General features: G+C 37.4%; 1 protein-coding gene across 9 annotated transcripts in view; it reads right to left on the bottom strand.

Annotated features, from left to right (window-relative positions):
* Positions 1–17,834, bottom strand: part of Lcor (ligand dependent nuclear receptor corepressor) — a 101,231-nt gene that overhangs the window by 16,686 nt on the left and 66,711 nt on the right. For 8 of the 9 annotated variants that reach the window (XM_029472812.1, XM_029472808.1, XM_029472809.1 and 5 more), the window contains one exon: positions 15,285–15,378. In XM_029472812.1, coding sequence (XP_029328672.1) covers positions 15,285–15,378 — 94 coding nt within the window. Of the gene's footprint in view, positions 1–3,343; positions 12,684–15,284; positions 15,379–17,834 lie in introns of those variants that run through there. The other variant, XM_029472817.1, reaches the window with a different exon arrangement.

Genomic DNA, 17,834 nt, shown 5'->3' with positions numbered 1-17,834 from the left:
TTCCAGAAGGCCTCTAGTACCTACACAGCAGTTTAGAACCTTCTCTAACTCTAGTTTCAGAAGACTGGATGCCTTCTTTTGACTTCTCCAGCATCAAGTAATGAACAGACATACACAGACAGAACACCACACACATAAATAAAATGGAAAAGCAAATAGCTAGGATAACAAATTTCCCACATTTTGAGAGTCTAATTTTATAGCCCCAACTAGTTTTGAACTCATGATCCTAAGTACGGGAGTTAAAGACTATGCTATCACACCCAGCTTAAACTTTTGAATTACAATTAAAAGGGAAGTGGGGGTGGGGGAAATGAGGGCTCTGGCAAGACACTTTGAAACAGAGAACATACCTAAGTTTTACATGTATAAATTATGACAGTACTCTGGGTGTAGGGCTCAATTCTATATTCTTTTTTCTTTTTTTCGGTTTTGTTTATTTTGAGACAGGGTTTCCCTGGGTAGGCCTGGCTGTCCTGGAACTCACTCTGTAGACTAGGCTGACCTCGAACTCAAGAAATCTGCCTGCCTCTGCCTCCCAGGTGCTAGGATTAAAGGTGTGCGCCACCACTGCCCAGCAATTCTATATATTCTTTTTTTTTTTTTTTTAATTATGTATACAGCGTTCCTCCTGAATGTATGCCTGCAGGCTAGAAGAGTGCACCACATCTCATTGTATGTATAGGAGTTCACTGTAGAGGTCTTCAGACACACCAGAAGAGGATGTCGGATCCCATTACAGACGGTTATGAGCCACCATGTGGGTGCTAGGAATTGAACTCAGGATCTCTGGGAGAGCAGCCAGTGCTCTTAACCACTGAGCCATCTCTCCAGCCCAATTCTATATATTCTTAAGTAGTTAATTTTGACTAAAACTGAATATAACCTACGACACACCCTCCCTGTCTGTTATGTCTGAATCTTGAAGATGAAATTAGCCAGTACCCAGGAGAGAAACTGTTACAACTTAGAAAAAGAGAGTGCTTGATTCTTCTTGCAAAAAAGAACTATCCCATTCACTTATAGTACACAATAAACACTTAACACAGTGGATTAGTTCTGAACATAAGACATTGAAATCCATTTTAATGCTATTTTTTCATTTAGAAAAAATAAAACTAGTTTCTAAGGCCTAATTATTCTATAAACGGTTGCTATTTATTTCCCAATATTCAAACTAAATATTTTCCATGTAATTAAAATTTTGTACAAGATTCAAGGTTGAAAAAAAAAAGACCTAAAAGCCTTTCAAACATCCTCATCTCACAGGTAAAAATACAAGCATGGAGACCGGCGGGGTGGCTCACGCCTTTAATCCCAGCACTCGGGAGGCAGAGGCAGGTGGATTTCTGAGTTCAAGGCCAGCCAGGTCTACAGAGTGAGTTCCAGCCAGGACTATACAGAGAAACCCTGTCTCGAAGAAACAACAAAACAAAACAAAAAATACAAGTACGTTCCTGGTAAAACTCTGTTGAACGTTTAAATAAAATAGTAGTTGATAAGCACTACAAAATATTCTTAGGAGCCGGGCGTGGTGGCGCACGCCTTTAATCCCAGCACTCGGGAGGCAGAGGCAGGCGGATTTCTGAGTTCGAGGCCAGCCTGGTCTACAAAGTGAGTTCCAGGACAGCCAGGGCTACACAGAGAAACCCTGTCTCGAAAAACCAAAAAAAAAAAAAAAAATATTCTTAGATCTTATAAAACCCTCAGACGTGGGGGCTTCTTTTAACTTACACAGATCAACTGAGGGCTGAGGCACCACTGGGCCACAAGCTCAGCTCCAACCAGTAAAGAGTTCTGACATTTGCTGACTTTCTGGATCCTGACCAAACAGTGGCTTAAGCTGTGGTACACTTTCTTTTTTCTATACAACATTTTTGCTGTTTATGTCTCACTAATCTCTAAAATCAACTCTGTCTACTTCAGCTTAAATGCTACCTGAAGTTCACACCACACACTCCACTCTAGCACACACAACAGGAACTGCAACAGCCTGTAAGTTGAATAACAATCCTGTTACAGTGCTTACCTTGGAAACAAATAATGATGTGGACTCTGACTATAACAAGAGCACTCATCGACTGCCTCACTCATTACAAGATCTGGAGTTACATGACCTAGGCATGTTTTTCTATTTGAATATAAATGTTTGGAGAAAAAAAAAATCAGTCTTGAAGAGAATACAACTCAGGGTATGCCACACCATTGCTTCTATTGCATTTCCCCTATCAACTCCTGTTCTGCTATTAGACAGTTTCTCTGCTTCCCATACCTGTTAAGACACCAGGGCGCCGAACTAACCCTCAAACATAAGCATAATCAAAGAAATTCTGGTTTAAAAGATGTTACTTTTAAAAGATGTCACTTTTAAAACTTGGGCCACAGGAGTTCAAAAGCCAAACACAAGCTTGATGACAGACCACTGAAGCACACGTTTATACAAGAGCTGTCTAAAGTCTGGGCCACCGGTTTACAGTGGATAGTAGCAGGAAGTGATAAAAAGCCCAGAAATTTATGAGTAGTTAGTTTCCAGAAGAATATTCTACAAACACATCATAAATGAACAGGAAAAATGAAGCCAACAGACATCTGTATTACCAACCAGAAACCTTATTTTCACAAATGCCGGACTGAAAAGACATAGTCAATATATACAGCCAATCTGTCTCGGACCAAACAAACACATATCAACTGTGCACAATATTGTCTATGAATATAAAATTTTTGCTTATATTCAACATGAGGTTGAAAAAGGCTTCCTAAATATTTTGCTCATATTCCTAATCTTTAGGAGAGTTCTGTTCTTCGAACCCCTTTACAACGAGAACCACTTTATAACCTACGGCTTTACACCCCCAGCTTCCCAACACCACAGCATGTTCAGCAGCAGCCTCCCAACAAATCAGAAGTACTGTAACAACCTTCACCAGTCGACAAGGATGCTTTACTCTCTGTGCCTCAAGAACAAACAAGTTATCAAGTATTTCTGTTTTGGCAATCCAAGAAGTTTTACTTTAATTATGAGGAACTGACTTTTAAGAAGAAGGTGGCATTGTGAAACCTTGGTTAGCCGAAAAGATTAATTTTAAGTAAGTGAGCAGTGTAGGGGCAGTATCGGGTCGGTTAGCACGTGAGGAGCAAGGTAGTGTTTGTACTAGAATAACCTAGAATTCTGTCTGCAGCAGCATTTCTAGTGACCTAAATAAAAGGTCTCCGTGGAAAGAGTCCCTGGCTCCGACTGCCTACCTGCCCTGCGCACCGCATAGTGCTTTATTTGCTCTTTCTAGAAACTCTTTAAAAGCACTAACATCTTAAGCAGCAGAAACCAAGCTTTAAAAACAGGTTTTCACAACAAAATTTATTAGAAGAATAGTGGTTTTTAAAGTCTAGCATCCAGTGAGAACTACCATACACAACATTACAGCTGGGAATGTTTCTCCAAAATGTCATGGTCAAATAATACAATGGAACCATTAAGTCTTACACATGCACAGGAGGAGTAGTGCTTCTGACATACAATGCAAAAAAAGGAAGAAAAAAAAAAAAAAAAAGGAAGGGGAACCACATGGATTAAAATTTAAGTACTCATCACATACATTAAGACACAGCTTATTTTAGTCCAGTCAAAATCAGAACTGCATTAAAAATTTAATGTAGTGCAATCAAACCCAAAAACTTAACGTGTGATCATAAGTGCTCTACTACATAAACAAATGATTATAGCAGGAACAAAAAGTTCAAATCACACAGTACAAAAAAATCTGTAAATAAATATTAACTACAGTACAAGAGAAATATTAAATTATACAATTCCGTCAAACTGTAAACAGTATATTGAAATGAGGTCCATAGAGTTAAGGGGGCTCCTGTTTTGTTGCATGACACTGAACTTCTAGAAATCTGAAAAATGCCATTTTCCATGTCTTCAAAGGCTATGGGTTTTAGCGTTTCTTTTGGATGTAAGACATCAAACAGTAAGGCAGAGATCATGATGATGCACGCAGTTTGCTAACCACAGGTAGCACTGTGGAAAACAAGTGGTTAAAAGACAAGTCACCATCGGAAGGAACTTGTCACTGAGGTCTTAGAGGCTGTAAAATACACTGAGATAAAACTTTCTGCCGTCTGCAGACCCAGACCTCTGCTCACTTTTGACATTTTACATACTCAATGTTAAAATACCAACTTTGGCAGGTTCACTACTGATAAACTCAAAGCACTCATGGCCCAATGGCTCCATCACAGTGGCCAGTGCACAGATTCTCTGAAGACATTGCATAAATAGAATGTAGAGGTCAGACACCCAAGGACCAGTGCTTGAATTTAGTAGTAGTTATGATGAAGAAACAAGAGCCACATCAAGGAGGAACTGCCTCTGTCACAGTTTACAGAAGCAGCTAGGAATGTTCCTTATTTTCTTTGTGCTGGCTATTAGTGGCATTTAAAAATATATAGTTTCTGTGTGTGTGTGGTGGCTATACATGTATGCATGTTTAAAAAAATACACTGTTAACAGGAACCCCCATATTATCTGCTCAGTAGTTATAACTGAATCTATAGAATGCCACTATAAGAGTGTGAGGCACCGTGTGCTGGAAAGTTATGCAGCTTTAAAATCTGTTTGGCTGAGTTATACCTGGATACCTGAACTGAGTTTTTAAGTTGACATTCATCAAAGATGTGCTACCAGCACGTTGAAATAAAAGCAAAACAGAAAAATACAAGTCACTGTTAGGTTTAAGAATAGCATCAAAGTACCTGAATTGAGTGAGGAAAGTGTGAAAACTGTCCCTGAGGGTTTTTCAACAGTGTGTACAAGTTGATTTTCTAAGAACATTAGCTTTATTTAACAGTGTGGACTGATAAAATACCAATGTCTGACAGTTTAAAGTGGAGGTCATAGAGAATTATACGTGAACGCTCCATGTAGTTTATGCATTTTCCCCCAAAGCAGCAACAAGCCACCATTAAGTATACATCCCATCAGAACACGCACACGTGGGAGTCGGACAAAGGTTTCTTCTGTTTGTTTTTTTTTTCCTGACAGCACAGCATATCAATATCCAATGACTATCTTTCCTAGATCAGAATGTACTAATTTTGACTATCAATATAGGATTAGACTTTTAATCAAACACTTCGCTATTACATACTAAGATTTCTTAAACTCACTAATGCTGGTAATACTAACCTAGTTAATCAACNCCCCCCCCCCCTTAGTTTTAGAAATATACCCTTCCACAACTTAAACCCATTAAGATCCGTATCAGTCCTCTGATGTAAAAAGCATGTCAGTGAATAAGTATTAAAAATTTACACAGTAAAAAGGCTTGAATTTCAGCCAAAGATTCTAAATACTGCTCATTCCCTGAAGACTTAAAAGGGAGAGAGTCTCTACCCATTCCTTAGTGATTTACATATCAAAATGGTCTGATAACCGTTCGGGGGAATTCCCCTGCTTCCTCTCAGATTCCAAATTCCTAAGCCAGAAGTGCTAAACTGAACTGGGGAAAGTGAGGCAATTACTTAGAAGTACTAGAAAGATACAAAATGCTATTGTCCTTTGTTAAAATAAGAATCATTTATATAAATGTGATTTGACCCCATATCATGTAGTTATGGTTTTTAAAATAATCATCCTAAAACTTACAGTACCTAAGACTCTGAAGGTAAATTAAGACTTTAGTGTTTTAACAGAAAAGTGCTGACTTATCCCTTTTCTAGAACTTTAAAAGTTTGGGGAAGTGCTTTCCTAACAATAGTGAGGTTTGCTATATATATATACCCTTCCATTACGCAGGAAAGTCATCGGACGAAAGACTCAGGAGTGTAGCGCTGGTTGTTTATCAAATAGGAACCATTTTGTTTATTCTGTGGGGGTAAAAATATTCTAGACTGAAACTCTATTTGGCTACTGAATGTTAAAAATCCCTGCTCTACTGTGTCAGTATCCTGTGTCCAACTACTCCCACCCCACCCCCACCCCCACCCCTTCACACTATCCACTGAGAATCTAATCTCCAAAGAGATTTAAAATTTTATGTTTTCAGGACATACCTGAGAAAGGGTGCAATTATGCAGAACAAGGAACCCAAGACTGCACTAATACTGGTTATAGGTTCACAAACTGGTTTTCAAGACAAATCTAAGTTTAAGAGGTATGAATCTTCAAATGTCTCACTGCTTTAGATTATTTATTTGGTATGTGTGTAGGGTCATTTCCAGTGTTGAAAATATCCTGAGCCTGTTCAAAGACAGTTCAAGGAGTAAAGAGTTCATTTTCACATTCAAACAATAAAGGATAAATATTAGGAATATTTGCTACATCCAATAAATCTATGGTTTACTAAAAGTGCTTGCTTTTCATGCTTTTTTATAGATACAGCTCTAAATGAACTGGAAATCTTAAAATTACCTCCCAAATAATTGTAAAATTAACTCTTGTTTACTGTCTGCCAAATAAACATTAGATTTAATTCTCATTTTCAAAAAAATGTAAATTATTTTCCTATCAATGCACATGATCAAATTTTCGTACAGTGTCTTGAGACTCACTCTTACTTTATTTAATCCAGCTGGGGGCAGTTGATCTTTATCCTTTTTTCTAAAGTTTACACCTATCCACCCTAGGTTCCATCCCCTGCTCCAAAATCCTTTGCAACACAAAACACAGCCACAGTGTTACTATCACAGGGCTAAAGTTTGCTTCTTTAACAGCTGAGTGTAAAGACCAGAGTGAACAAGATGGGATGGAGACCATTTCCTCTACCTCCCCGTCATTGTGTTTATACATCAAGTCTCAAGAACAGAATTATTCCAAAATAAAGTGTATGGAGGTCTGTATGCCTTATACCACAAGTATGTATGTATATGTATACATACATATAATATATGTGTGTGTATGCATATGTATTTTTTTTAGTAGTAAAAAACAAAAACCAACCAACCAAAAAAATTTATATAGTTCAATAGTCTCCTAAATGGATTATTTGGCTAAAGCCATCAAGGTCTGAATAATACTGGACTGACCAGCATATTAATGAAAATTTAATTCTAATGGAAAGGGAACGAGAAAAACGATCTTCCATTTCTCTGAAGGCCAAAATTTAACCTGTAACTTTCAATCTGCTAACAGAATATCAAGTGACCATCCATCCTATAGTCATATTCTACCACCAATGACAGCAACCTGAATAAATACAAGAATGGAGATGTGAAAACAACCTCAAGCATTTGGTTAAATAAAGGATTACAGATTCAGAAATTTGCTTCAAAAGGAAAGCGATTAGGATGTAATAGTTGTTAATGTAACACTACTTGTCATACATACACATGCGTTGACAGCTCAAAATAATTTCAGGTTCTGACACTGACCTGACAATTTGTTTTATGAAAATAACCAAATAAATCTAAACTTCACCATCGTGGGGCAATAAAATGTAAAAGGATCAGAAAGGCTTAGAACCAGGCCTGGCAACATGTGCTTATCTGGGGTAGGTGGAGAGCACACTTGCCTAATGACAAAGTTGCCTAATGACAGACGGTAGTTAGGCTATGGGTCTGACTTAAGAGTTCTCTCCAGAAAATTGGGAACTAAACACCTCCTTGTGCCACATAACATTTTGCTATCTGATCCCATACAGCTCAAATTACAGCCAAGGTAAAACACTGGGGAACAGAAATGGCAATTGGTTGAGGTAATGATTTATATAAGATAACCAGAGTTCTAAAGCACTTCAATGCTGTAAAGTAAAACTGTACGAAATAAAGCTAATGCACACTTCACACCTCTGAGCTTGCTCACCAGAACCGAACAGTAGTAACTTCACATAAGGACCCTACTATTACACAAAGCCTTGCTCATATTCATGATCTGCTGTAGCAAAGTTTTATCAAGCAACATCTAAACTTCAGAATAACAACAAACTTATATTAAAAAGTATTATACACAAATATAAATATTTTTTCCTCAAAGAGAGACCTTGTCCTTCATGGTATTTGGGGAGCAGAATGAAAGTGTATAGCTCAATACAATTCAGTCATTTGACAAGCTAGGGAACAAAGTAAAATAACACACTATATTGGATCGTGCCTGCTGATTCTGCTCTTTCAGAAATAAGAATGCTAATAATAAAATACCATCTCAACTCTATCTCACCTAGAACTGTTTAGTGTTTTGTGATTTCACAGTACTGTAGCTTATCTACTGTGTGATGTCAATGTTCTCTCACTAAAAAGCAAGGATTTATTATAAATATATTATTTCCTACCATTAATTCAAATAATGTTATGTAATTTGAATAATGTCATCATTTGCCTTACTGGAAAATATGAGAAAAACGGCTTTTGTGACAGGCAGTTATGAACTATACTTTCCCATACCATAAAAATGGTCAACTGTTGTTTGGGCCATGCAAACCTCTGATTAGCAGAAATTAAGCATGCAAGTAGACCAATCTCCATCACACACTTATGAGGACGTCTCCAAACTAGACTATCTACACTGAAAGTGCCATACAGCAGAGTGGCAAATCAAGAGAGAAATCAAATATTAAGGGATCACTGTGGTATGAAGACTGACAGCCACCTCCAAGAAATATGCAGTATAATCGAACTCTGAACACAAAGTTTAACATTAAAAGTGCACCTGAATATTACAAACTAACTTTACAAACCTACAATAAGGTAAAATATATATCTTTTGAAATATTCAGCAGCTTTTGTATTTTTTTAAGTTTTTTTTTTTTTTTTTTGAGAGGCTCATGAATTTTAAAAGGGGCCACTATCTAATTTCAACCATGCTTCACAAAACAATAATGGCTATTTTATATTGCAGTTACCAATGTAATGCAATTAGTGCTTTAAAACAATCTATACTCAAACAAAATAACACAATAGCAAAAGAAAGAAAAGAGAGAAAGAAAGAGAGAAACCAGCCAACCAACCAACCTTTGGAGAAAATATGCTTATCAAAAGCTTCTTGGAAAAGAAAATGTACCTGACTATCACGTCATGACTGATCTCAAGTGTAACGTTAAAAGCTTCACAGGCATGAACATTACAATCTTCAGGTCTCAGGACTTTATATCTGAGAAGTTTAGGGTTTGGTTTGTTTTTAAAATTCACTTTCTAACCAAAACAAATAATAGAAGTACTCAATTTTCACTATTTACAGCTCAGCCTACAGTCTGAAATGACACAATACAAGTTCTCTTATTTAAACTGCAGCATTAAAGGGTAGGCACACCATTTTTCTGCTGCTCGATTGTCATCCACTGAAACACACATAGAAAATAGTTATGTTAGTAAAACGGTCACTCCCATTACACTACACTGACAAAAGTTACGTAACTCAACACATACACCACTACAGACTACCACAAGGGTTACACCTCTCTGAAGAGTCAAAGTACAAAGGCTCAACTTTTAGGGCCAGATTTTATTCTCAGATGGGCCTTTAATGATGTCTTTCTGAGAGGGAATAAAAGCACAAGTTAAATTCTCAAAGGATCTTTTGCAGCAAATTTGGGCTACTGAGTACCCCAGCATTGCACAAAAAGGAACCATGCCTGCAACCAACTGTGTACTAACAAACTGAGAGGGGACAGAGGAGGTTCTCCTTCATAAGCTTAGCCTTTTGCTTTCAGCAAACCTCATACAACTTCCTTCAATTGCAGATGAAAAATCGTGCATCTCATATGGTGTTTTTATTGCAACTTCCAGCTAGGCTAGGAAATATTGCAGTCACATTCATATTACCCAACTCTTTGCCTGCTGAGACTAAAAAGCCAAGAAACAGGCGGTCATCCACTGATTAAACTGCTTTACAAAATAACCAAATCGAAAGAGGAGCCCACACCCAACCTATGTCAAAAATGTGCAGTGTCTTAATTTTAACAGCAGCAATGGTGTGCCTAACCTTTGAACTCACAGGCTGCGAGTGAAATCTATCTTTTACCTAATTGAACTAATGGGTTCAAAGTTTTCAGTCAGGAATCTGTGCCTGAGGACTATCTGGACAATATTCCTACCTACTTCTCAAGTTGTTAGTACTCTCTCGGAATGACCAATTTTAACCTAAGGAACACTGGCTACTTATTTTATTTTACTCAGAAATGTCAATGATTTTGGGGTTTGGCTAAGCATTTAGAAGGGCCTAACCGCCTTTCTCAGAAGACTAGCATATAGGATATATGTGGTGTGGATTTTGCTTTGCACAAAATAGTAATTTTAAATCTGATGATTGTAAAGATTACATCCCACTGGCTTTACTTATCAGGAATTCTTCACTTGTCTGTCAAAACCAATCTTGCAAACTTAAATCACGGCAATTTCATGTGCCCATCTCAAACAAAGCATAAGCCATTCTTCAAGGAGTGCTTGCACAAACATGATTGGAAAGGGCCTGAAACGTGTGCTAAACAACCAGAAAAGGCCAGGAAGGGGATATTATGTAGGATGCCATAAGAATAAGGGGTGGGGGTGGGGGGGTTGGGGGTTCACCTAAACAAAATTAACTAAGATCTAAAACCTAACCTCTCCCAGTCTTGTAGCAGTATCTGAATGAGTTAGACGGAAACTCCAGTGAGCTGAACTGCCAATCAGCACAATCGACATGCAACCTGATCATATTAGGTCACCATCCTTCATCTATATAGAAAGTATCAAGGCTGAAAGTGTAAGCAGCATTTTAGCCACACCATAATTACTAACGCACATTGCTCTCTGTGCTCTGACTCCCAGGAAGCACAGCTTAGATTCCTTAGAACTAATGGCTGCAACAATACTCAGTTGTTGGTTAATACATGACCACTTCTATAAAACCACTGAAAACTATAAAGAAACTGAAGCTTGCTGAAATGAGGCATCCTCCATTGTTTATGAAATGTACCCTGACTGCTCCTGAGTAAGAAGGGAGCGGGTCCTCCATGAGATAAGGCTATAATCTCACTTGTTGGTGAGAGCAAATTCTACCCTTAGAAAATCTTAAATGAAATTACAGCAAAGGTAGTGTTCCAAGTGATGAACTGAAACAGTTTGAAGGTAGTGTGTGCACATCTCCACGCCTTGCCCCTGGGTGAGCACTAAGACATTGCTAATTTAGTTGGTAAATTTAATAATGAAAAGAAAATGATAAAGCATATGACCCAAGTATTTATCAAGTAACCAAATATCTTAAAGTCAATGGTTCATCATCTTTTTTTTTTTTTAGTTTAACCCTTCAATTAGTTGAATCATGTAAGAAAAATGTCAACATTTTGTAAGATAGCTTTTCAATTTGTAGCGATAAAGCTCCCAATATGACAGAGGTGAATTCCAGAAGGGTTTTTCCTTCACCTCCTTATTTTTTTTTTTAAGGTAAAGGAAAACATAACTTAAAAAAAAGAGAGAGAGAGAGAGAGAAAAAGAGAACAAAGGAAAGCATGCAGGCTCTACAGGCAAGGAGTCCACTTCCATGTATCTGGTCTTTGTGAGGTAACTCAATTCTCTGTGTAGAGAAACATGCAAAAGGCCAAACAATATTCCGAGCCATACTGCACATGGACATTTAAAATATGCAAATTCAGAATGCACCTTTCACCTCTGTGCACAAGGCAATGCAAAACCTGCAAAGCAGCAAGTGTCACAGTAATGAAGTCAGTGCAGCAGGACAGCTAACAGTGGTGCAGTAGTGCTCACCCAGTTTGTACAGTAATTGGCACTCTACAATATTCTACTCAGTTTTTGATTCATTTGCACTTTGTGCTGCCTCTCCCTGGGGATCTAATTCAATCTTTACAGAAACATCTGGCCCCTCCGACCTCATTAATTTCATCTTTTTCTTTGGAGGGTTTTTCAAAGTGCCCAGCCTCTCCTTTACTTTGTACTCCAGTGTACTGTGGGGAATCCCATAAATACTCTGAGCTTTGGAAACACTCATTTTTCCACTCATAACCACTGAGATGGCTTCCTCCAGTATCTCACTGTTGTACTGTCTGTAACGCCCTCTTTTCTTCCGAGGCTGCTTGGAGCCAGGGTCTCCTTCTTGATCCGATGTGGGATATGGCTGTCCAGAGGTAGACTGCTCAGCATCTGAGCCCCAAGAATCAGGTCCAGCATCTAACATGCTTTTTCTATTTTGTTTTGGAAGAATAGCCCTTAATTTTTTACTAAGCGCGCTCTCCGTTTGTGAACCCATTACCAAAGAGCTATAGCTGTATTGATCACCAGTGCGAGACTCCCAAGAAAGATCCATTCCTCGAACTTGTGGTATCTTTAAATCTACAGGAGATGAATGGCTCATGTCCCTTTTTCCATCTTGTTTTGTTTGATGTGCCATTTTTGGAAAGGCAGAGTTTTCTGCAAGAAAAGGAAGGTCACTGATGTTGCTGAGTGCACCATTTCCCCTGAACTTCATTCGGTTGAGGTTGAATTCATAGTGAGGTTTTGCCCAAGAGGCTTCCCTGGATAATATTAAGTGCTGTCCATGATTCTGTAATCCAGACGGACCAAGGCTGGCAGCTGTGGACAATTGGTTTCTGCTCAGTAGTTCTTCACTAATCTGCAGAGATCGAGCCAGTGGAACTTTGAGTGATGTGGAGTGTCCAAAGCCTTCCCTGGTTCCATCCTGTAAGCTTCTTGGAGGTACCCCATCACCACTCCGAAGTCCATCTGGGCGGTACTGGCTGGGTCTCCCAGGTCGCCTAATTGGATGGAAGGAAACTGATGTGAGCAGGACTCGCACAGGAAGGGAGGGGCGGGTGAGGGGACCACTCCTTTATTAGAAGGCCTTGCTTGGGTAACATCACTTTGTGTTATTTATTTATTTTTCTCTAAAATAAAAAATAAAAATAAAAAGCACATGGTCTCAGCAGTTAGTTTAAAAACTTGATCACAAAAAGAAAAAAAAACAGGGAAAAAAAGGAAAAATCAAAACAAAACAAAGAAATAAACAACAAAAAAAACCTCACGAGTTTTTTTTGGGCAAAGAAAAATTAAACCTGTTGGCAGTCTCTGGCTGGGTTCACAAATTTTCGGAGAAAAAGTTTCGCGCAACTGTTTGAAAATAGCACCTTAACCATTAATTACAAAGTAATCATTAGTGTCTCCATTATCTATACAGAATTGTTTACCAATGTGACGTTACCACTAAACAAGCACAGTAATAAAAGAGTAAGCCAAATTATTTCTTTTAATGCAATGCATTCAACATTCATAACAACTATCTAAGAAGCTGGCAGCATTCACACTGGTGACACCCAGATGATCGCTCATGGAACCCCCAGACAAGTTAATGTTTATCTTTAAAACATAAACAACTCCAAGTGACATTCTGTGTACTGCTTGGGAAAAGCTTACATATGGCAACCAGTCCCGAGAAGGGGAAGAAATCAAAGAGGACTCAAGACCTGCTGCACTGTAACTTACCACACTTCTTCATTAAAACCCTATTGGTTGTAGGCAGACACACAAATACCACAATTCCTCCAAGTAACTTTTTATTTCCCCCCAAATTTTGTTAAGTTAGAGTCAATATAATCAGAAGTATAAATAACTTGGTAGCCAATCTTCTTTAAGGAAAATCTTTCTCCTTAAAACACCACATGCTTATGTGCAAATCATGTTTGAAGTCAGTTACTCATAATGTTACTCATAAGACTTGGCTGCTGTTGTTGTGGGTACTGTGTATGTCAGATGTCTTTCTTCCTTGGTCATTCTGTCCTTTCTTTTTTTTCTTCCTGGTATGTGTGGGAGACTCTTTTCTTAGTGAACCTGGAGCTCACAGATTCGATAGGCAGGGATCCTTCTGTCTCTGCCCACTCCCACCTGCTATGGGATTACAGACATAGTTGGTAGCCCTGCTGCCTGTGGGTGGCAGGGATCCAAACTCAGGTCGTCAGGCATGTGTGGCAGGCTCTTCAGCAGCTGAGCCATCACCCCAGGCCCTAATTCATAAAGTTTTAATTTTTATAATAGAGAAATTTTATTGATCTTAAGATTGGTAGCTGACAATGCATTCCCAAGAGAAATAATTCTATCAGTCAGGCCCAAATGTGTAATTTTACACAAATAAGTAATAAACAAACTATATCCCCCCAGATTTTACAGAAACTACTGCCACCATTAACACAGTAACATTGAATACTCAACTGAAAGACGGGCAATACTGCTGATGAATTTATCTTCCATAAAACAAAGTCAAGTAGAATCAAAAGGGACCCAAATAACTTGGGATAATGCTGGCTTATATTTAATATATACACAATGAAACCCTGAGAGGAACTTATATTTAACCATGAGAAAACAGGTTAGTGTTTTTAAGACTGAATAGTGCAGAAAGGGAGGAAAACAATGGGATTTAAGAAAAAATAAAGGGATTTTTTTTTTTTAAAGAAGTCAGTAGAAGAATCCTTCAATTTGAAGATACTAAGATTAGGGTGAAAAGAATTAGTCCACTTAGTGCCCATTCATTCCTTTAGTGTCTAAAAACCTCCCCACATCAACAGTCTTAGAAAGTTAAAGGAATACACTGTTAACGGATTTAAACTCAAAGTCATTTTTTGTATCTAGGTGATGTTGCAAATTTCTAACATGGTGCCTAAATATTTATTGGTCTCTGCTTTATCAAAATGGTTACTTGATACATGGCATGAGAATAAGGAAATTCTTACACTATAAAGTAACTGGTCACAGAATTCACTGTGGGATTAAGAGTTATCAAACTGAATATATAATGTTTGACAGCATAAAATGGTTATTCATCTACCTACAATATTCTACTAAAAACAAAAAACCAAACAAACCACAATTATATTTTCTGAACTGCCATGGAATTAAAACTGCAGTTCAAATTGACAGCCAATAAAACCAAAAGTCAAAACCAAGCAAACAAAAATAAACACACATAACACACACCTTACTAGGGACACCAAATAGAAACTAGAGCCCACTCTTCATTCAGCAACTTGAACACAAATAATATGGTCTTCACTCGTACACACTTGAAGTGTGTAGCACAGGTTCCATACTCCAAAACCCTGACGAAAGGCCCCAAGATGTGCTCTTGTGATACTCGTGAATTTTACTGCATGTAGTAAACTGGCAGAATTCATCTATGCTAGCTAATTTTAGACTGCAAAATACACTTCTCCTTCATTGATCGACTGAGCCATTTTATGAACGACTCACCTGTAAGACTGTTAATCTGAATGGTAAGGTTTTTTAATGCTCAAGGAAATTGGCTGACTAGCCTTTGATGAATTATCTATGTAAAACTGTGGAAGTCTATAAATGTTTTCCCTTACCCGTTCCCTTGAGTACTGGAGCAGCCTGGAGAATGGCTCAGTGAAGTGCTGCTAGCACATGGACTTTTCTTAGTAGATAAATCAAGTACACCGTCTGTAGAGACACAAAGAAATACCTGAGGACTTAAGAACTAAAACAAATGTGAACTGGATATACTAAAAACTAGGAAATAAGCCTAAGCAATATTTATTATATTGAAGTATTAAATTCAAAATAATCAAAGTAGATTTCTCCCAAAGAAATATAAATTTAGTAAAGCATATTATAATGTTATACATGTAATATACATGTATTTCTCAGGGCAAAATTTCTTGTCAACAGGGCAAAAGAAAGGAAAACCATTATAGAAGAGGCTAAGATATATTGAGAATTTGGAAACACCAGTTACACAGCTGAGTTCTGTACTAGAATTATACTTCATTTCCTAGTCCTTTACTCAAATGTATGAATAGATTTTTAAAACATACATAAACAAATTCCTCAAGATCTATCTATGTCAAACTCCAAAGCACATGAACCTTCAATGTGGAAAATTTATAATCAGAAAATTGTTTTTAAATGATCTGATTATATTTCATGTATATACAAGATAATCTGAAGGATGAAGTTTATGTGTATTTTAACAATTCTTTTGATATCAAAAATATGTATACAAAAATATGTATCTTGAAAATTCAAATTTCAATTGTTAAATTTTAAGAAAAAGGCTTTTTAAAAAATTAAAATATTTTTAAAACGGTGTTCCAATTTAGTGGGAAATATCTTAATATTATAAAAGCATGGAGCCTAAAACAAGGTGAATCACAATTTTGTGTTATTGATGTGTAAAATTGAAGATTTTGTTTTCAAAGTTAATTTCCCTTTATAGACAGCTATACTTGACAAATTTCAAAGCGTCCATTCCACAGAGTTAAAGAAAGATAACTCAGAGCTTCTGATTTGATTTCTAATTGGGCAGCAGGAAGGTCTTGGTGTCTATACCAAAAATAAATCTTGGTCGGGATCTACTTACAATGTGCATCTGAGGACATTGCAACTCCCCATTTCAAGTTGTTAGAGGCCAACCTGGTCTACAAAGTGAATTCCAAGACAGCCAGGGCTATACAGAGAAACCCTGTCTCAAACCTCCCCCCAGCCCCCCAAAAAAAACCCAAAACCAAAAACCAAAAGAACCTCTATAAACCTAATTGTTGTTTAAAGAACCAGGTAGCAACCTATTAGATAGTGGAGGTCTAAAAAGTAAATGCTTAGACTATTTCTAACCCAAGACAGTCACTACAATTATGTTCCATTACTAACACTATACATACACCTCTACATTGCTGCTCTTTTATACAGTATCTAGAGCCAAGAGATGTTTAGTGAAAATGCCATTTTGTAGTAAAAACAGTAACAATTAAAAAAAAAATCCTCAATAGAACAGAAAAATGCTGGGCAGTAGTGGTACACGCCTATAATCCCAGCCTGGTCTACAGAGTGAGTTCCATCCAACAGCCTGGGGTACACAGAGAACCCGTCTCAGGAAAAACAAAAATCAAACAAACAAACAAAACAAGAAGATACAACTTTGTAAACACAGTAACCCAAGGTGCACTGTCAGTGTCAACAGAAGAGGCGACTAGGCCTCCAGTATGCAAAAAGGGCACGCACACTCAAATACATCTTCACACATGGGGGCATCTTCATACATTACTTGAAATAAGAGAAAGGTTTTTAAATTATTTTTAAAAATTTCTTTCTTTCATCAAAAGTTATTTCTTACCAGTAAATCCATACATGGCATACATTTTCTGCTATTCTTAAGTTTTGAAGACAATAAACAGTCTTTCCCTAAGACACCACCAATTATAATAACTTGTAGAAGTTCAAAAGTGTATTGGTTGCAAAAATGCTGACAGCACTTTGTGAGAACATAAAGTGGCAGGGACTTAATCTATTTAAAATACACTTCAGAGACTCAAGAAACATCTGAACAAAACTCATAACCTCTTAATGCCCCCACTGACTTGGATCCCCAGTAATACTTATCTTGGAAACATCTTCATGCTATTTCCTTAATTTAGTACATGTATGTATATTATACCCAACAATCTAAACAATATTGTCTTTTATTTATAACATTATTTATTTTATTTTTAAACATAGGTCACATTATGTAGTCCTCCCTGGCCTAGTAGATGAGGCCGGACTTAATCTCACAGAGATCTGCCTGCCTGTGTCTCCCAAATGCTGGGATTAAAGGAGTGCTTCACTGCACCTGGCCTAATACTCTTATGAAATTATAATACATATTTTTACTAATCTCATTGTAAAGTGTAACTTCCATTCAAAGAATGTTTCTCAGGTGCTAATTTATAGTAGAACACTGAAGATAAATGGAGAAACTTGCTTTTCTACAGTTTTGAGAATCTATTGTTATAGAAAATGAAACCACTTTATACTGCCCTCACGTTAAAGTTTAGCAATAACTCCCTCACTTTCCTGTATGCTGTATCTATCACAACTGCCATGCACTTATGTACCTCTCTATCACTCAATGTCAGAACAAT

Source organism: Mus caroli, chromosome 19 (genome assembly GCF_900094665.2).
Source record: "Mus caroli chromosome 19, CAROLI_EIJ_v1.1, whole genome shotgun sequence".
Lineage (NCBI taxonomy): Eukaryota > Metazoa > Chordata > Mammalia > Rodentia > Muridae > Mus > Mus caroli.
This window is presented reverse-complemented; position numbering and strand designations above follow the sequence as displayed.